This window comes from Somniosus microcephalus, chromosome 8 (genome assembly GCF_052327205.1).
Source record: "Somniosus microcephalus isolate GS21.2 chromosome 8, FLI_Smic_1.0, whole genome shotgun sequence".
In the NCBI taxonomy this organism is placed as follows: Eukaryota; Metazoa; Chordata; class Chondrichthyes; order Squaliformes; family Somniosidae; genus Somniosus; species Somniosus microcephalus.
In genome coordinates, this window is record NC_140994.1 from 1,805,166 (window position 1) to 1,826,716 (window position 21,551).

The 21,551-nt window shown below is 44.7% G+C and overlaps 2 protein-coding genes across 9 annotated transcripts in view; both read left to right on the plus strand.

Annotated features, from left to right (window-relative positions):
* The window catches only part of LOC147113236 (polycomb group RING finger protein 6-like), a 210,386-nt gene that overhangs the window by 140,494 nt on the left and 48,341 nt on the right, over nucleotides 1–21,551 (plus strand). The gene's annotated exons all lie outside the window — the stretch shown is intronic.
* Nucleotides 1–21,551, plus strand: part of LOC147113237 (mannosyl-oligosaccharide 1,2-alpha-mannosidase IB-like) — a 70,199-nt gene that overhangs the window by 35,598 nt on the left and 13,050 nt on the right. For both annotated transcript variants that reach the window (XM_085994092.1, XM_085994091.1), the window contains exons 4-7: nucleotides 4,482–4,597; nucleotides 5,908–6,127; nucleotides 10,406–10,578; nucleotides 13,794–13,909. In XM_085994092.1, the coding sequence (XP_085850218.1) occupies nucleotides 4,482–4,597; nucleotides 5,908–6,127; nucleotides 10,406–10,578; nucleotides 13,794–13,909 (625 nt within the window). The remainder of the gene's footprint in view (nucleotides 1–4,481; nucleotides 4,598–5,907; nucleotides 6,128–10,405; nucleotides 10,579–13,793; nucleotides 13,910–21,551) is intronic.

A 21,551-nucleotide genomic window follows, 5' to 3' on the forward strand; every position in this document is an offset into this window, starting at 1 on the left:
ATGTAGATTATCAGGCCCTGGGGATTTATCGGCCTTTAATCCCACCAATATCCCTAACACCATTTCCCTACAAATACTGATTTCATTCAGTTCCTCCCTCTCATTAGACCCTATATTCCCCGACATCTCTGGGAGGTTATTTATGTCCTCCTTTGTGAAGACAGACCCAAAGTATGTATTTAATTGGTCTACCATTTTTTGTTCCCCATTATAAATTCCCCTGATTCTGACTGCAAGGGACCTACACTTGACTTCACCAATCTTTTTCTCTTCACATATCTATAAAAGCTTTTACAGTCAGTTTTTATGTTCCCTGAAAGCTTACTCTCATACTCTATTTCCCCCCTCTTAATTAATCCCTTTGTCCTCCTTTGCCGAATCCTAAACTGCTCCCAATCCTCAGGTTTGTTGCTTTTTTCTGGCCAATTTATGTCCTCTCCTTGGATCTTATGCTATCCCTAATTTCCCTTATTAGCCACAGTTGAGTCACCTTTTTTTATTTTTATGCCAAACTGGGATGAACAAATTCTGTAGTTCATCCATGCGATCTTTAAATGTTTGCCATTGCCTATCCACCATTAACCCTTTAAGTAACGTTCCCCAATCCATCCTAGCCAACTCGCGCCTCATACCATCGTAGTTTCCTTTATTTAAATTCAGGACCCTAGTCTCTGAGTCAAATACTTCACTCTCCATCTTAATGAAGAATTTGATCATATTATGATCGCTCTGCCCCAAGGGGCCTCGCACAAGATTGCTAATTAATCCTTTCTCATTACATAATACCCAGTCTAAGATGGCCTGATGTCTAGTTGGTTCCTCGACATATTGGTCCAGGAAACCATCCTGTATACACTCCAGGAATTCCTCCTCCACAGTATTGTTACTAATTTGGTTAGCCCAATCTATATGTAGATTAAAGTCACCCATGATAACTGCTGTGCCCTTATTGCATGCGTCTCTAATTTCCCGTTTAATGCCATCCCCAACCTCAGCATTACTGTTTGGGGGTCTGTATACAACTCCCACTAATGTTTTCTGCCCCATGGAATTTCTCAGCTCTACCCATACAGATTCCACGTCATCAGAGCTAATATCGTTCCTTACTACAGGAAACTCTTTGGTATCCGGCACCAACGGGACCGGCATGTTGCCGGTTGATCAAAAATTCCGGATGACAGAGAGGGTTATCTACTGAGGCTATTTTTAACAAAGAAAAATAAAGAAAATCAAGAAATGTGCAGTATACAGTAATTGGGTGCTCACCTACAGAATGTTGTTAAATGGATGGTGGAAGATGCTTGATTAAGTACAGTACTGCCAGTTGAGGGTAATCCATAGCTCTTTATAAGTTTTGTTTTACAGTTATCATAATTAAATGACTGTACAGTACAGTATAAAGTACTGTAGTTGACTGTACACTTCTTCCAAGTCAGCTGGTTCATCAGGAATATCCATGCCAGCTGGGTCATCAGGATCATGCACTTCAACAGATTCTTCAGGCACTTCCACTGCTTCAACTCTTTTGGAAGCTTTCCTAAACATGTCCCGGATGTCTGCTTGCTTAGTGGACTCTTGCCTTTTTTGTAGAAAGGTGGAATGCATAACTTCTTGGGCAGAGTAGCAAGGATGCCTTTCAGCAAATATGAGGAATAAAGCAAATCCTTCTGCAGCTTTAGCCCAAGAAATCATCTTCTCTTCAGAAATCTCACCCTCTTCACTTTCCATCTCACTTTCCTTTTCTTTCTTTGAATTCAAAACATTCTCAATTATTTCATCATCACTTAGCATATGCACAACCGCAACTTCTCTCTGCATCAACCCACTGCTCAATATCACTTTCACTGAGGTGACGTTGAGGGTTTGCTGGGCCTACATTTTTCACCATGCCAGCCATTTCCATTATTGTACTCCTCTTGAGATGAACATTGAACCCATGAAATTCCTCCTCTGAAGAAGAATCTTCAGCCAACGTTACAGAAGGCCACAATTTGCGCCAGGCTTGTCTCAAAGTGTGACCTTTCACCAAGTTCCAGGAACATGCAGCATTAAAGATGGCATCTTTAAGATTGTATTCCTTCTGAAATGCGTGAATATTGTCATCGTGGCTTATCAGTTTACGTAGGAAGTCTTTCTTGTAATGACACTTGAGATTTTGGATAACGCCCTGGTCCATGGGTTGTATGAGAGAAGTTACATTTGGTGGCAAATAAATGGTGAAAATATTTCCTGAAACCAACTCGGATTCATGCGGATGGGCTCTACAATTTTCAAGCAATAAAATGCATTTGCTATCTTCAGGTTTCCCTATTCTACGGAAATGTTCCCTCACAGACGGAACAAAAATACGATGGAACCAATTCGAAAAGATTTCCTTATCCATCCAAGCATTTCTTTGAGCTTTGTACTCAGCAGGTAAGTGCCTCACATTTTTAAATGCACAGGGATTTTTATACTTCCCAATGACAAGAAGTTTAACCCGGTGTGATCCAGCAGCATTCGCACATGTTAGCACGGTTGCACGATCTTTATTTTTCTTGTAACCTGAAGCATTAGCCTCACTAGCCCCAGCAAGCGTTGATTCTGGCAAAAACCTCCAAAATAAGCCAGTTTCATTGGCATTGTATAGCTGTGCTGGCGACAAATCATGTTGCTGCACAATCCGATTGAAATAATCGCAGTATTCTTCTGCGGCATCGTGATCAGCTGATTTCTTCTCCCCGGAAATATCGAGTCGTCGTATCCCGTGCCGTAACTTGAAGCACGTTAGCCATCCCTCGGAGAAAGCACACTTTCAGTGAACTCTCTCTTTACGTAGAAATCCTTCGTTTTCTCCATTAGCATGGGTCCGGAAAGTGGAACACCCTCTGAACGCTTAAGAGAAAACCACTCATAAAGCACGGTATCCAGCTCTTCAAGCTTAGGCTTACGAAGCGTACGCCATTTCTCTGCACTCTTAGATGTCTCCGAGCTTGAATAAAACTTGAGCAGCTTATCCTTCTGCGATTTGATGTCGTAGATTGTTGACGAACCGATTTTGAATTCATTCATAATGTTGATGCGCTTCTCTCCCCTTTCTAATCGTTGGCATATCTCGATTTTCTGTTTTAAAGTTAACACCACTCTCTCCCTTTTGCTTGGACCAACTTTTGGGATTTCCATAATGCAGTGTAATGACTACCAGCAGCGTGGGAGACGCACACTACCCCTGTAAAATGGCGGATCAGAAGAGACTACCGGCAGCGCGGGAGAGTCAAACTCCTGTTACGGGGTTTTGAGGTCTTCCGACTTCCGACAGCGCCAAGAAGCCGAGTAGTGGCAGTTTGGAGAACTACCCCCACTGACTAACTCGGCCACCGCAGGAGACTCGGACTCGGCAACATTTCCGGTTATTGAGGTGTTGTTTTCGGAGCGAGAATTTTGCCGGTTAATAGAGAATTCTGGATATTTAGGTGCCGTTTAAACGAGAGTTTCCTGTAACAGTGGTTGTTGTAAGCATTGGCAGACTATTTGACTGTTGAGCGCCTCACAGCTGAACTGATTATTCTGATCACTTTCCAGCAGGAATTTCTGTATGTAGCGATCAAAGGTAGGAGCCCTCGCTGATTTCCTAGCCACAGGTGCTAAGGCCAGCTGTAGCCCCAATTGTTGCCCCAAGTTATATCTTTTTTGACCATAGCCTTAATTATAGTATGAAATCTTAGCTATGCAATAATTACTGGAAAAGCTTTCTCCCATATTAGTAATCAGTTTTTGTAGGCTGCTAAATACGAAATCAAGTACAACCAGTTTTGACAGAATCCATATCTGTCCTCTGACCTCTCTACAGATACTGTGACATCCTGAGTGTTTTCAGCTTTCTGTATTACACCATCCTCTAGTATTCTGCTTCACATGATGTATTCTGAAACAATTACAGAATGCCTCTAAAATTGCTTGTGTTTTAGCTCTTCTCTTAATTCTAGCTTAATGGTTCTGCCTTTATACTTCTAGTTATTTCTGTGATGCCAGTAATGCCAATATTTTTGCTATCTGTATATATCTCCAATTTCAAAAGTTAATTTCTGGTGCTCTTTGTATTAGTGCACAACTATTTATAGACTTTTTTTTCTTTCCCCCCTGAATAAAATTATTTCCTCCTACTTCATGATCAGTCATATCATTTCCTCAGATCTAGGTTAAATGATTAACAGTTAGTGTTTTGATTTATAGTAACAGCTTATCTCCCGATCTGATTATGTGCAACAACCATTTTCCAAATTATCCATTTATTTTTTTCTGTCTGTGTTTGCAGTTTTGTCTGCTCTTTGAACACTTTCCTTTCTGTTTCAATAGTTTAAATTGATCAAATTTCTAGATTGATTACAATACAAATGACTTTATCCACCTGACTGAAATAACATCAACAAACATTGTACTGCTGGATAAAAAATATATGATCTCATTTTGGATGTAAATTCTGGTTTTCCATTTCTTTGCAGATCATACCTCTGTGGGTGGGCTAGGAGACAGTTTTTACGAATACCTGCTGAAAGCTTGGCTGGTATCTGATAAGACTGATACAGAAGCAAGAAAAATGTACGATGATGCCATGCAGGTAAAATAAAACACACTCTGTGCTGAACATGTGTTTGTGATTTTCTGTAAAGGGCAATCAAATTTATAATTGGGTAGCAAGAATGCATATTTATATTAGCTTGCTTAATACTGCTATTCTTGGGTTGCAATGCAAGTGTCAACTCGGTTTCACCAATTCTCAGTTGAGTTGCTGTATTGAGTAATGTTCTGTGGCAGTGAGGGCTTATGAAATTAAATTTATACTGTGTATTTTGATATGTACTGTTTTCTGATATCCTGGCTCCAAATAAAAGGATGTTGTGATTAGTGGCCAGTGTAATCTTCAAGCTATGGGCTTAGAACTGAACATTTGTAACTGCAAACCCACAATGTTGGTTGATTAAAATCTCGGCATGGTTGGTGTCAGGATTTTTTCTTCACGAAAAAGACTTCGATAATGTTACGGTTTGATAATATAAAAGGAAGTTTATCAAGTTTAGAAATCTTCTTTCAGCATGGATCTGCTACGACAGAGATAGAATTGATGTATTAATAAACTAGGCATTAAAAATGTTACCCATAATGACTGGGGACAATAAGGGAGTAATTTTCTTATCTTGGGTGCTCCCAGCAAACAATAGCACTGGCTGGTTTGAAATTTCCCTTCCTTTTGAATTTTGCATGAAGCTAGTTTCAGCGGGATGGAGCAGAGTAGCAGCTTTGGTTAGCAGCTGTCTGGCCAACCCCCAAAACAGGAGAAGGGATCAGGAACCAAGTCACAATTTCCTGTGAGACAAGGAGAGAGCCAAGACCCACGTGTTCAGAAGTCAGTTGGTGAGGCCTGCTGAGAGGGAGGCCAGTTATCTTAGGCAGGTTATCTTAAGAAGAGAGATGACCATGACTTGCATATGCTGTGGTCTGATTCAATGCTAAGATAAAAGCAAGTGTATTTAGCTCAATAATTGGGACAGGGCTGAGTTGTTACTTTTCTTAATTGTAAGGGCGAAACAGAAGTGAGTTGGTTGTAAGTGAGACTTCATTACACTTGTTACTCTCTATGTTCACTTGCTGTCTGTGAAATAAAACCATTTATCGAATTATGTCTGGCCACTAAGTGTTTCTCAGTCCACACATGTGAAAGGCAGAATATCCAGTTTAGATCAGAACGGGGTCCTATTGTTGCGTCCCTGAGTTATACTGTCACATAATTCGATATTGGGCAGTATCAGCACTCGGACCATTTACAAGAGTAACCAGTACCGTTGTACCTGAGAAAATATCCAAGGTAGACCTGAAATTTATAGCAGTTGGATTATTGCCTTTCTAATCTAGTGTTTACGTTCCTGACAGGCTATTGAAAAACATCTGATCAGGAAGTCAAACAGTGGCTTGACTTTTATTGGGGAATGGAAGAACGGTCATCTGGAGAGAAAAATGGGCCACCTGACGTGTTTTGCTGGAGGAATGTTTGCTCTAGGAGCAGATGGGTCCCCTGATGATAAAGCAGGTCATTACCTACAGCTTGGTGCTGAAATTGCTCACACCTGTCATCAGTCATATGACAGAACAGGTACGATACAGCTCTCTGGCAGAAGCATCATGATTATAGCTCAGATTTTTGCTGCTAAAAATTTTGTCCATCAACTAAGTATTTCTGTGGCTGTACCGCCAGTATTTGATGAGTGCTTTTTTGTGCTATCTGAATACAATGCTAATTAGTACATTTTTTTTTTTCAACCTTAGGGCCTGATCCAAAGCTTTCTTGGGTAGTGTTCATGAAAGTCTCTTTTGTCTAATGGAGAATTAGATGATAAATCTATAAGAACAGCCATTTAATGGTTGTTAAGATGAGATTTGAACTGAGATACAAGTGAAAACTCCAACAGTTAGCATTAATAGCCCCTCAAAGTTATGAATTTTAAGTAAAATTAATTTGACCAACTTCAACCTGATAGACATGAGTATACAGTATATAATTTGGTTTTAATTAATATGTATTAGACAGCTTCACTGAGAATAAGGATGAATAGTGTGGGGGCTAATGTGAGTTCTGTAGGGTTGCTCTGTATGTTCACTGTACTGTAAAATTGTGGTGTATGTGCCTTTAAGAGCCCCAGGTGTGCGTAATGCCGGTAATTGCCACTTGTGCTATATAAGCCTGTGTATTGTGTATATCCTTTAGAAACCCCCCCCCCCCCCCCCCCAGACTTGCTTAGTAAATACCTATGAACCAACTCCTGTCTTCAGTGTCTTTATCTACACACGGACACTACAGTGGCGACGAAGTGGAAACGGACTTACCTGCAATTCGGCAGCACTTCAAGGACATCGATTCCTCCAGCGTCCAGAAGACTCAAGGAAGTAAGAGAAACTGTGGTTTCACCAGCTGGCCAAGCTGGTGACAGGTACTGCGCTAATCCTTCCTGGGCGTCCGGCTGGAGCTCCAGCGGCGGGCTCTACAGCTGAGACAGGCAGCGAAATCGGAGGCAAGCAATAACGGACTGGGAGGGTGCACTCGAGAGACGGCCGGCGTGGCAAGCAGGTCAGCGTTTAGACCTCCGTCGGGAACGAGTCTCCAACAGTGAATAAACGGAAACCACAGTAAAACAGCGTTGTTATCGGTAGCAGCGGCGGGAAAGCGCGGGAAGCGCCATATCTTTTCTGAAATGCCTAAATCTGGTAATATTGAGGCTTTTGATGGCGAAATAGAAGATTGGACCACATACGTGGAAAGAGTAGAGGTTTATTGCACTGCAAATGGAATAACAGATGAAAAAAAAGCTTCAGTACTTCTGAACTTAATGGGCGCGAAGACATACGGGCTGTTACGAAATTTAATCACTCCAGCCAAACCAAAGGACAAGACTTTTAAAGAAATTGTTGATACCCTGCAGGAGCATTTAAACCCAACACCGCTGCTGATAGCGGAACGATTCAAGTTCTTCAAGAGAAATCAACACAAGAATGAAAGTAACGCTGATTACCTAACCGAATTAAGAAAGCTATCAAAGTACTGCCAATTCGGAGCAGGACTATCGGATTATCTTCGAGACAAATTTGTTTGCGGTCTCTTAAGTGAAGGAACACAAAAAAGACTGCTTTCTGAAAAAGATTTAACATTGGACAAAGCTTTCAGTATGGCTGTATCATACGAAGCAGCAGCAAAAGGAGCTGCAGAGATACAACAAGAGACACAGGACTTCGGCACCCATAAAATGACACAGGAGTTCGGAAGATGTTATTGCTGCGGCAGATCCACCCATAACCAGAGGGACTGCTGGTTCAAGGGCAAAGCATGCAGGCAATGTGGTAAGATTGGACACATTGCACGGGTATGCCAATCTGGACAAAATAAATCCACTGACAGAAAACAAAAAATCAATAAAGAAAAGTACAGGAAGGTACAAATGATGACGGACAATAGCTCCGAAGACCAGAATAGCGATAGCGACTCTGGAAACAAGAGACTAAGCTGTCTCAAATTACATAATGTACTTGCCAAAGAGGATTACCAAACTCAAGGATAAAGTGCTAAAGGAGCTTCACGAGGGGCATCTGGGTGGAGTGAAAATGAAGAACCTAGCTAGGGCGTTTGTATGGTGGCCAGGTATCGATGGAGGCATCGAAGACATGACCAAGAGCTGCCTAGGATGCCAGAAGGTCCAAAATGCTCCACCACAGGCCCCTCTACATCCATGGGAGTGGCCCTCATCTCCCTGGCAAAGGGTGCACATCGACTTTGCTGGTCCATTTATGGACTCAATGTTCTTAATCGCAGTTGATGCACACTCCAAGTGGCCGGAGGTAATAAAGATGTCCTCCACCACCACGGAAAAAACCATCACAGTATTAAGGACCATATTTGCCAGGAATGGGCTGCCGGAACAGATATGTTCTGATAATGGACCGCAATTTGTGTCCGAAGAATTCAGAAAGTTCTTAAAGAACAATGGGGTAAAGCACTACACGTCCGCCCCATACCATCCCGCCACCAATGGATTGGCTGAAAGGTTTGTCCAGACCTTCAAGAAGGCCATCAAGGCCATGGGTAATGAAGACATAAAACTTCAGCACAAGGTGGATAACTTCTTATTTGCATATAGGAATGCAACGCATATGGTTACTAACCAAACTCCCGCCATGATGTTCTACAATAGAAACCTAAGATGCCGGCTGGATTTGGTCAAGCCCAACATCCGAAGGGACGTGGAGAACCGGCAGTTTCAGGGCATGAATGAAAGGCCAACTAGGGCCTTCCAGATAGGCCAACCGGTTTTGGCCCGGGACTACCGTACCGAGAAATGGCAGCCTGGAACTATCTGCACACGATTAGGACCACTGATGTATACCGTGGACATCGGAGACAGCATAATAAGGCGCCATGCTGACCAAATCATCAAGTCATCCGAAAAGGGACAACCTACACCACCACTCTATACATCTAACGATGAAGTAGAGATACCCATATCTACCTCCGATCCGGTGATACTGGAGCCCGATGAACCCGACACTGGCCTTCAAGCCGAATCAGCCTTGCCAGAAGAACCTACTACACCACCAGAAACTACTACACCCCCGAGGCGTTATCCGGACCGAGTCAGGAAGCCTCCTGAGAGACTAACTTATAATTAATTAATACAGCAAATGTATATTATTTTGCATATAACATGTAATTAATAATTACTTAAAATATGATGTACTAGTTAGCTAGAAGGGGAGGAATTGTGGTGTATGTGCCTTTAAGAGCCCCAGGTGTGCGTAATGCCGGTAATTGCCACTTGGGCTATATAAGCCTGTGTATTGTGTATATCCTTTAGAAACCCCCCCCCCCCCCCCCCCCAGACTTGCTTAGTAAATACCTATGAGCCAACTCCTGTCTTCAGTGTCTTTATCTACACACGGACACCACAAAAATAAAGCAGCTTAACAATTTGTATCTGTTCTCATCTTACCAAGGGTTTTCTCAGTCATCTTTGAAAAGTTTGCAGTGGCACATATAGGGGCACACTCAAAAGACATGAATATCCAGTTCAGACCACAGGGGGCTACTATTGTTACATGCATGGTTTACATCATTGAAAAGTTAGATATTCAACAGACACACCCCTAAACATAAGACATATACAGGGGAGATTAATACCACTGAACCCAAGAGAATATCTAAGACAAGACCCTAAACTTGTAACAGTCGCCTCAAGCAACACTTTCAGGGCTAATTTCTTGTAGAAGTCAGGTAGGAATTTGTTGGGCACGGGGCTTTTCCTGCTCTGAATAGATCTGCACAATTTTTTTTTAGATGAGCTAGTGAATCATTGGGATAGAGCAAGATTAACCTGGTTTAGTCAGTAAAGCAGATCAGGTGCTTGGTGTTGCTGGTAAAAGTTCAATTCCTTTTGAGCCTACTGTAGGGTCCAGTTTATCTGCTGAATTGGCTTGGTTATTTTGTTCGTGTTTTAATTTTTTGCCAGAGCGCTGACCTGTACTTAACCTGTACTGGGAATGATAGTGCAAATTATAATTTGTTTTTTTCCCAGTCATTTCCATCCCTTACTTTGCTCAAGTTCAGTTTAATAAAAAATTTTAAAAAATTTGGAAAAGACATACAAAAAAAACCTGAAATATTGAGATACCAGTTGCATACATCAGAAAATAAAACCTTTGACTTCTGTGTATAGGCATCTATCACAGTGGGGAATTATCTAATAATGATTTTCAGCCATTCTTCGTGAGGAAGGTTTAAAATTTGAGAATTCTAAGGAGAACTATTGTTGTTTTTTGATTTGCTCACTTTCTATGATACTGTGTAAATTTCTATTTCTCCCATCTCCCTCTTTTTGTTTTTAAACAGTGCTAAAGTTGGGCCCTGAGGCATTCAAATTTGATGGTGGGACAGAGGGAGTGGCACTGAGACAAAATGAGAAGTACTACATCCTCCGGCCAGAAGTGATAGAAACCTACTGGTACATGTGGAGATTCACGCATGACCCCAAATATAGGCAATGGGGCTGGGAGGCAGCTCAGGTGAGAGAAGCAGAATCACAAAGTAGAGGAAAAATAATAACTTTCAGGTGACACTGACTTTAAAAAGTACCTTTAACAAAAGTAATCTTTATCCATTTAATATCCATGTCTTACACTAGATTGTTGCATAAAAATAATCCTGAGTATAACTGTACCCATGTATATGTACCTCTTGGTTGAATGACTATATGAGTGGGACTAACTGGATAGCTCTTTCAAAGCACAGGCACAATGGGTCGAATGGCCTCCTTCTGTGCTGCATGATTCTATGACTTTCCGTAGCTGCACGACAGCCCATCTTGTCCACATTGATTATTTATACTGACACACTTGTGATCTTTCCTTTTCTCTTTTCTCCTCTCCATCTTTTTTCTTGACTTTCTCTTCCTTATGCTCCTTTGTTCACTTACACTAGACTTGGTCACTGCCATCACCAGTCTCAAGGATTTTCCTGTTCATTGTGGATGATGTAATATTTACCCAGACTTGTTTTTTTTGAAAGCTGTAGAAATTATGGGAGGGGGAAATACTGTTATCTTGTCTGTACTTCCAGTTTGATATAACAGACAGAATGTATACATTGTATTTGATTCTGTTTAATAGTAGTTTCTAATATAAGTAACTAGCTGGGGAGCCCTGCAATTTTGGGGCGCTTGGTCTCCCTGCCCATGTGTGTCCCCCCTCTCCCTGTCATGTCCTCTCCCTGTCCTGTCCTCTCCCTGTCCTGTCCTATCCCTCCCTCCTCTCCCTCCCCTCCCCTCCCCTCCCCTCCCCTCCCCTCCCTCCCCTCCCTCCCCTCCCTCCCCTCCCCTCCCTCCCCTCCCCTCCCCTCCTCTCCCCTCCTCTCCCTCCCTCCCCTCCCCTCCTCTCCCTCCCCTCGCCCACCCCTCCCCCACTCCCCTCTGTCCCTCTCTCCGGCCCCTCCCCCTGCCTAGCGCCTGAGGTCCCCCGCGTATTGCGCGGCTGATGGACGGCCGCTGTGGGCGGGCGGGCGGCGCATGCGCGGTCAGTGCGGGCGGCGCATGCGGAACAGCTACTTTGATATTTATTGTTGCCCAGCTTGTTGCATTGCTATGCATAAAGGATCATCTTGCAGCGATACAACTTGGATATCTTACCCCATATACAGGAAACTTCGCGATATCCAGCACCGACGGGACCGGCGTGATGCCGATCTGTGAAAACTTCCGAACAGACCAGCGCTAATGTTGAAGGATACGGGGGTTTTCATCTCCGTATCTGACGACAAACACTGTTGCTTAGCAACAGCTTGTAAACAGTCGGCCCGTACCTTGGAAGCGTCTCTCTAGCTTAGCAACAGCTTCAGAGAGGCTTTCCAGAGACTGACTATTTAAAAAAAAAAAAATGCTAGGAGAAGAAAAAAAAAAGAAAAAAAACCTAACAAAACGGCTGCTGATTTCTGCCGTTAGATCGAGGTTTCCGGCCATACAACCTCCGGATAAACCAAAGTTTCCTGTACTTCAATTTAACAATTTGAAAACTGCACAGGCATTTAAAAATACAGGAAACTTTGTGATATCCGGCACCGACGGGACCGAGCTGTTGCCATCCCATCAAAACTGCCGGACAAACCAGCGCTAATGTTAAAACATAGCAACAAACCCTGACAGCTTCTAAACAGTCGGCCGTAGCTTGCAAGCGTCTCTGTAGCTAAGCAACAGCTTCAGCTAGACCTTGCAGAGCCTGACTGGTGGAAAAAAAGCAACGAAAAGAAAAAAAACTTACTGAACCGACTCCTGAATTTTGCCGGTGGATCGAGCATTCCAGACAGTTAACCTCCGGATAAACCAAAGTTTCCTGTAATAAAAATGCTGAAAAAACACGAGCTTTAAAAAAAAATAACACCCTTTGAATAAATCTACCCTCCATATTCTCTAAATTCCCCCAACCCCTCTTCTCCACGATTGTGAATTGACGTCCTCACCAACCTCTGGATCTGAAAAGCAAAGCCAGTCTCTAGGAACACAACTTTGAGTGCAGGTAGAAGCCTGGTTATACTGGTCCATTTATGACGGGGGTGCCAGAGAATAGCAGTCAAGCGTCCCTCATGGCAAGGGGGGAAAACAACAGCCAAGCGAAGTGGCAGCTATGAGTGGATAGTCAGCATTGGGTCACAAGCTCAATTTTAGCTGCTCCAAGACGGGTGCTGCTATGGATAAATGCCTCACCTTTATCTTAGAACTGTAGCTGAGATGTTTTAGAGGTAAGTAAATAACAGTACCATTTACTTTGGAAACCAAGTTTGAGGGGCTCAGAGTTTAGTAAAATAAAAGGTAAGTTTAATTGTGATGGAAGTGGTGTGACAAGCATGACCGGAAAGTTCTACAGGAAGTAGCTGTGATATTTGTGCAAGACTTTTAATATTATTTATCAAGCGTATTGTGAGAGTAAGCCTAAATCAAAAATCTGCAGGAGAGCTCTTGATCTACATCGAATCCTTTCATGTTTGATGGTGTCTGGTATCAAGGCCATCTCTGACTCCAGAGGTAATGCAGCTTTTACAGTTCTTGGGTGCGTGCCAAAGGGATTACTTTTTGTTCAGTTCACAGTATAAGCTTGACTTGGTCATAAGCATAAAGTATGTATATATTGTGCTTTGACCCCCCCCCCCCCCCCCAGTGATAAGTTGCCAATAGTACTCGCCCATTAATGCTGAAGGGACAGAATTGATAGGAATGTTATGGTTTCAGTGATATTAGTGAAAATTTCCTGGCAAGTTATAAATATTAAAGGCAATTTCATCCACAATTCGTCCATCTTAATTCAACACTGCAAATTTTCCCTCAAAAATGAAATTTACTGCTGTTCAGGCTAATTACAATTTAAATTAAACTTCTGCAATTAGCAGTTGTTGAGATGCATTTCTCATTTTAAAATTTCTTCAGTCAGGATGGTTCAGATATGATAAAAGTAGTTAGTCTTTTTTAATTATTTCCAACAAGAAGTTTAAGACTCAATTGTGTTTCTAATAAAAGAATATTTGAGTAACTGGTATTTTGCAGAAAGATTATATTAACAATTGTCGCACTTCGACATTCTTGGATTTGTTTATATAATTGTGAATACATGCTTCATTTCCAGCTTCTAGCCAACAGAAGCTTTATGTTGATGCTTGTATAGTACATGCAATTACCCCAGGAATCTCAAAGAACAAGTGTGGAACTGCATTTTGATGAGCATGCTTCTATTTTCAGGCTATCGACAAGTACTGCAGGGTAATCGGGGGATTTTCAGGTGTTAAAGATGTCTACTCTTCGTCGCCAGCCTATGATGATGTGCAGCAAAGTTTCTTCTTGGCTGAAACACTAAAGTGAGCAAACAACCAGTATTTAAACCTAGCTGGATTTCTTCAAGTAACTGTTGTAAATGATATTTTATGTTCAGAGTATCCATTTATAAAGATGAGAATCTTCCACTGGACATGAGACTTGTTATTTTTAATTCTGCTTGGATATCAATTTTTCCTGAGATGTTTTAAAGTATGAAAAATAATTCTATGCAGTATTGAAGCTATTGCCATTTTATCACTTGACCCCTCTAATAATGGAATAGTACATGACGTGGCATAGGCTGTACTTTCCTAAATGTCAGCTCCCTCCCCAGTCTGAATTATTCATTGTCAGTGCTTGTCTCTAAATAAATCTAAGGCATAAATACTATAGAGAATAACCGGGGTCTGAAAACAGACCCTAGTAGCTATCCATAGCTCTTTTTACATGTGTACTTTAACAAAAATTGTCTCGTTATTGATAGAAATAATAATTTTACTTACTCTTTACCACCACTGTTAAATGAGCAGTGTTGTCATTCTCTAATCTTCATCTTTGGATCTTGGAGGTGCCAATGTACATGCAGTGGTATACCTTTGCTAGGACTTGATGCAGCTGACTGTTCCTCCTTCATACTGAGTGTGGCAACAAGAAGTTTCAGTCTACTTAGACTGCAATTATTATTAAGAAATTGTCTGGACTAATTTTAGTAATTTACAGCAATAATTAATGAAGCAAAAATATTTCAACTAAACTGGTGTTTTTTAAAATTCAAATTGTTAAAATACACAGTGATTTAGAATTCAATCTGTCTTCCATGACCCGTGTATGTTGAAACTTGTTGCAGCTGCATGCATTGTTTGATGAGAACCAAAATTTGTAACAAGAGTTTCCAGTGGATGGTGATTTAGAATTCAATCTGTCTTCCATGACCCATATATGTTGAAACTTAGTGCAGCTGCATACAATGTATGAAAGGGCAGTGCCTGCCTTACAATCATGTTGCAACAAAAGTACATTATAAATGTCTTATGAAAATTTTAGGGATTGTTGAATGGCATGGTTGTGTGACAAGTAAAGGAAGTTCAATTTTCTAACATTAGATTGGCCTTTTAAAAGTTTTGGGAATGACTACGTGTTTGTTTGTAAACCTGTTATCTCCATCTGCTGGTCATTAAGAGCTAAGCATAGGTATTACACTAATAAATAGTGCAGTGAGATTTGTTTGTTGCTGATTTTGGTTCTCATCAGAGATCCAATGGATGGGTGAAGTTTGTCAGTGTTATATAATATCCTTTGCTTTCAGAAAGAAAGAAAGAGAGCAAACAGGCATTTGTATAGCGCCTTCTATGACATCAGGACATCCCAAAGCTCTTCACAGCCAATGCAGTACTTTTGAAATGTAGTTACTGTTGTGAGGTGGGGAAGCATGATAGCCAATTTGAACACCGAAAAGTCTCACAAACAGCAATGATAATCTGTGTTGTTTGACTTTGGTTGAGGAATCAATATTGGCCAGGACACCAGGAGATCTACCCTGCTCTTCTTTGAGTAGTGCCATGGGATCTTTTATCGCCGTGATTCCTAAATTCACTTTATCTGTTTAATTCTATTTAAAGACTTTTCTTTGTGCTTTTTGTCCACTTCGCTACAAGCAACAGTAGTTGGGATACTGGGGTAGGTGGTAATATTATGTCACCCCTCCCAACACAGCAACTGTTAAAGGCACAGGCGGCCAATAGAGAGCGAGTGTGAGCAGGAGGCACAGGTGGGTTCCATCCATTGCATGTAGAAACAGGGAAATTTAAATCCATTGATGTAACTGCAAATCTAGACAAGCAAACTGCCAGCCAACCAATGCCAGCAACCAGGCTGAACTGTGAATAATGGTCATTTGGGATTGGTGCAGGACTAGTGGTGCTTATAGAACTGTACCCCAGTGTGAGTTGCTACCTTCAGGAGGTATGGGGAGAAAACTAATGGGGTGTGGGGAGGGAGTGTAAGGTGTATTAACAATCTGCCATCACTGCCTTAAGTTTTGTATGCCTGTAGTTTTATGTAGATAAAGTTTAAACAATTGTAGATCTCCAAACTCTTGTAGTTTTTTTATTCATTCCTGGGATGTGGGTGTCACTGGCAAGGCCAGTATTTATTGTCCATCCCTAATTGCCCTTGAGAAGGTGGTGGTGAGCCACCTTCTTGGACCACTGCAGCCCTTGTGGTGAAGGTACTCCCACAGTGCTGTTCGGGAGGGAGTTCCATGATTTTGACCCAGCGATGATGAAGGAACAGCAATATATTTCCCAAGTTACGATGCTGTATGACTTGGAGGGGAACTTGGAGGTGATGGTGTTCCCATGTGCCTGCTGCCCTTGTCCTTCTAGATGGTAGAGGTCGTGGGTTTGGGAGGTGCTGTTGAAGCTTTGGCGAGTTGCTGCAGTGCGTCTTGTAGATGGTACACACTGCAGCCATGGTACGCTGGTGGTAGAGGGTGTGAATGTTTGAGGTGCTCGATGGGGTGCTGATCAAGCGGGCTGCTTTGCCCTGGATGGTGTCAAGCTTCTTGTGTTGTTGGAACTGCACTCATCCAGGCAAGTGGAGAGCATTCCATCACACTCCTGACTTGTGCCTTGTAGATGGTGGAAAGGCTTTGGGGAGTCAGGAGGTGAGACACTCACCACAGAATACCCAACCTCTGACCTCCTCTTGTAGCCACAGTATTTATGTGGCTGGTCCAGTTAAGTTTCTGGTCAATGGTGACCCCCAGGATGTTGATGGGGGATTCGGCGATGGTAATGTTGTTGAATGTCAAGGGGCAGTGGTTAGACTCTCTCTTGTTGGAGATAGTCATTACCTGGCACTTGTGTGGCGCGAATGTTACAAGCCTGAATGTTGTCCAGGTCTTGCTGCATGCGGGCATGGACTGCTTCATTATCTGAGGAGTTGTGAATGGAACTGAACACTGTGCAATCATCCGTGAACATCCCCACTTCTGACCTCATGTTGGAGGGAATGTCATTGATGAAGCAGCTGAAGATGGTTAGTGTAGTGTAGGTGCCTTTAAGTCAGAACTACTTTTACAGCTCCTGTATACTGTAGTACCGGCAGTGACCACACTGGTATATAAGCTTTGCGCATGCCTCTGTACCCCAGTCTAGAGACTACCCTGCTCCAGTAAAGACCTGTTTATTGTTAATGTACAGCATCCGTGTGATTATTTAATAACAGCATATCCACTGAACCACGGATCTAACAGCGGCGACGAGTGGCGATTCAAATCTACCTGCAACATTAAAAAAAAAAAAATAGTCGAGGCCAGGAACACGGGCGTCGACCACGAGCAACCGCCCAGCAGTCAGGCAGAGATTGAACTTCGCAGGGGAGGCTGTGGAGAGCCGGGCTTGGTTCCCCAGCTACGACGAGCAGTAAGAGACCGACGACAGGTCCAGCGCAGACCCTTCCCGAGCAGCGGCGGCTGGAGCCAACCGACGGCGGCGAGAAAGCCGAGCAGCGTCGACTGGGTAAGATAGAGGGTGAAGAGCGCAGGGCGCAGCCGGGGGTTGAATACTGAGCGGCGTCGAGAAAAAGAAAACAAACCGGAGAGAGAGAGAGGGTAAAGAAACAGCCGGGTTCTAGACTGAGCGGCGTCAAAAAATATAAAAAGAACGCACAGAGCACAGCCAGGGCTCACGGGCTGAACAGGGTCCGCGGGGCGAAGAAAGGGGAGACGCCATTGAGCCGCGGAGAAGGAAGAGCGCGGGAGGCGCCATTTTTAGAAGCCACAGTGGAGAAGGGCGAGCGCGGGAAGGAAGGAAAGCGCGGGAGACGCCATTTTGTGCCAGCGGAGAAGAAGGAAGCGCGGGAGGCGCCATTTGTGACAGTTAACTCACACCCAAGGATGCCGAAGAGTGGCAGTATCTCTACGTTCGACAATGAAGTCGAAGATTGGGCGACATAGTGGAACGTATTGAGGTGTACTGCAGGGCGAATGAAGTGCCAGATGCTAATAAAGCACTGGTTCTGTTAAGTTCCATGGGTGCAAAAACTTATGGGTTACTGTGAAATCTAATAACCCCAGAGAAGCCGGTAAACAAGAATTTTGAAAGCATAGTAGAAATCCTACAGGACCACTTAAACCCCACACCGCTGCTGATAGCAGAACGATTTAAGTTCCATAAAAGGAACCAACATCAAGACGAAAACAATGCTGAGTACCTAACGGAACTGCGCAAGCTATCGAAACACTGCCAGTTTGGAGCGGGACTAGCAGATACGTTAAGGGACAAGTTTGTGTGTGGGCTACAAAGTGAAGGAACCCAGAAACGGCTTCTATCAGAAAAGGACCTTACGCTGGACAAAGCTTTCAGTATGGCAGTATCACACGAAGCAGCCGCAAGGGGCGCTGCAGAGATCCAACGGAGACCGCAAGAATATGGCACCAATGAAATGTCCTATGGAACAGGGAAGTGCGATTGTTCCGGCAGAACAACACATGACCAGAAAGATTGTTGGTTCAAGGACCAAGTGTGCAGACAGTGTGGGAAAGCAGGACACATAGCAAGAGTCTGCAGGTCTGGGAAGAAAACCAACAGTAAGAAATCTCCACAGGAGAAGTACAAAAAGGTACACCAGGTGATGGACAGTGGTTCAGATGAACAGAAAAGTGACACAGACTCCGGAAGCAAGGAGCTGGGTTGTCTGAAACTACATAAGGTAACAGAAATGGAGGATCACCAGACTATCTGGGTTACACTCAAGATAGACGGAGTCCAAGTGAAAATGGAATTGGACACAGGGTCAGCTCTAACAGTCATAAATCAAAGAGACTACAAGCGGCTATTTTCACACTGATGCGCTATCAATCACTCAAAAGACTGAGGTTAAGCGAGTAACTAACAGGCTTTTATTAACAAGAGAATGAAGGTGTGCCTCGAGTGGTCGACCAGTCCAGAATACAGAGGGACTGTGGAGCAGTCACCTTTATACCTGGACTCGTGGGAGGAGTCAGCCGAGGCATGTACAGACATGTACACAGTGGAATACAAACAGTGGTTTACCACATTCACCCCTTGTTTAAAAATGAGTCCGGCGGGGTGAAGTGTATTAAAAGTTTGTGTATTGGAGTCTCTCCGGAGGTCTTGTCTGCCGCTGTGATCGACGTGGCGACGGCAGGGGTAGTGAAGCTTCCGGCGTCGAGTCCCGCGTAGGCTGGGGCACTGGTGTGTAGTCCTCGTGGGTGTCGAGCGGGTTGCAGGGCCCAGGCGTGCCGTCTGCTGGGGTTGGATATTGGATCGTGGGGGGGGGGTGGTAGTGGGTTACTGGGGCCCACGAGGGTGCGAGGTCTCGTATGGAGACTGTGTCCTCCCGCCCGTCCAGGTACGCAATGTAAGCGTACTGGGGGTTGGCGTGGAGGAGGTCGACCCTCTCGACCAGGGGGTCCGTTTTAATGGTCCTCACATGTCTTCTCAGTAGGACCGGCCCTGGGGACGTCAGCCATGGCGGTAGCGATGTCCCCGATGTGGACTTCCTTGGGAAGACAAACATTTTCTCATGAGGGGTGGCGTTAGTGGCAGTGCAGAGCAGTGACCGAATAGAGTGGAGCGCATCGGGGAGCACATCCTGCCAGCGGGAGGTCGGAAGGCCCCTAGACTTTAAGGCTAGCAGGGCGGCCTTCCAAACTGTCGCATTCTCTCTTTCCACCTGTCCGTTCCCCCGGGGGTTGTAACTGGTGGTCCTGCTTGTGGCAATACCCCTAGCGAGCAGGTAGTGGCGGAGTTCGTCGCTCATAAACGATGAGCCCCGGTCGCTGTGGATATAGCTGGGGAAACCGAACAGGGTGAAGAGGTCGTTCAGACATTTAATGACCGTGGCACTGGTCATGTCCGGGCAGGGGATGGCGAACGGGAAACGGGAGTACTCATCAATAATGTTGAGGAAGTACACATTACGGTCGGAGGAGGGGAAGAGGCCCTTTAAAATCAACGCTCAGGCGCTCGAAGGGGCGAGTGGCTTTTATCAGGTGAGCCCTGTCTGGTCTATAAAAGTGCGGTTTGCACTCAGCGCAGACTTGGCAGTTCCTGGTCATGGCCCTGACCTCCTCAATGGAGTAAGGCAGGTTGCGGACCTTGATGAAGTGGAAGAACCTGGTGACCCCCGGGTGGCAGAGGTCATTGTGGAGGGCCCGCAGTCTATCGATCTGCGCGTTGGCGCAGGTGCCACGCGATAGAGCATCCGGGGGTTCATTGAGCTTCCCGGGCCGGTACAAGATCTCGTAATTGTAGGTGGAAAGTTCGATTCTCCACCTCAAGATCTTGTCGTTTTTGATTTTGCCCCTCTGCTTGTTGTTAAACATAAAAGCAACTGAACGCTGGTCAGTGAGCAGGGTAAATCGTTTTCCGGCCAGGTAGTGCCTCCAATGACGCACAGCCTCCACAATAGCCTGGGCCTCCTTCTCGACAGTGGAGTGTCTGGTCTCCGGGCCCTGGAGGGTTCGTGAAAAGAAGGCCACGGGTCTCCCCGCCTGATTAAGGGTAGCGGCCAGGGCAAAGTCGGACGCGTCGCTTTCCACCTGGAAGGGGATGGATTCGTCCACTGCGTGCATGGTGGCTTTGGCAATGTCTTCCTTGATACGGTGGAAGGCTAAGCGGGCCTCTGCCGTCAAGGGAAAAGAGGTGGACTTGATTAGCGGACGGGCCTTGTCCGCATAGTAGGGGACCCACTGGGCGTAATAGGAGAAAAACCCTAGGCACCTCTTCAGGGCCTTGGGGCAGTGGGAGTTCCATAAGGGGACGCATCCGGTCGGGGTCGGGACCGATGACTCCGTGTTCCACAACACAGCCAAGGATGGCGAGGCGGGTTGTGCGGAATATGCACTCCTCCTTGTTATACGTCAGGTTCAGGAGTTGGGCGGTGCAGAGGAATTTTTCGAGGTTTGCGTCATGGTCCTGCAAGTCATGGCCGCAGATGGTCACATTGTCCAGATATGGGAAAGTGGCCTGCAACGCATTTTTATCGACCATCCGGTCCATCTCCCTTTGGAAGACGGAGACCCCGTTGGTGACGCCAAAGGGAACCCTAAGGAAGTGATAGAGGCGGCCGTTTGCCTCAAAGGCAGTATACTGGCGGTCCTCAGGGCGGATAGGGAGCTGGTGGTACGCTGATTTCAGGTCAATGGTCGAGAAGACGCGGTACTGCGCGATGTGGTTGACCATATCAGCTATGCGGGGGAGTGGGTAAGCGTCCAGCAGGGTGTAGCGATTTATTGTCTGGCTGTAGTCGATGACCAGGCGCTGCTTCTCACCGGTCTTAATGACCACAACCTGGGCTCGCCAGGGGCTGGTGCTGCCCTCAATAATCCCCTCCTTCAGGAGCCGCTCCACTTCGGTTTTAATGAAAACCCTGTCCCCGGCACTGTATCGCCTGCTCTTTGTGGCGATGGGCTTACAGTCGGGGGTGAGGTTAGCAAACAGTGGGGGGGGGGGGCGGTGACTGAGTGTGGAGAGGTTGCACCTGGTGCGCGGCGGGCAATTTGGAAGCTGCTGGCTGCGGACTGAGTGGGGGGAGGGTTCCACCGTACGCCATCGTAACACTTTTAAGGTGGCACTGAAAATCTAACCCCAGTAGAACGGCAGCGCAGAGGTGGGGCAGGACCAGAAGTTTAAAATTATCATACACAGTCCCGTC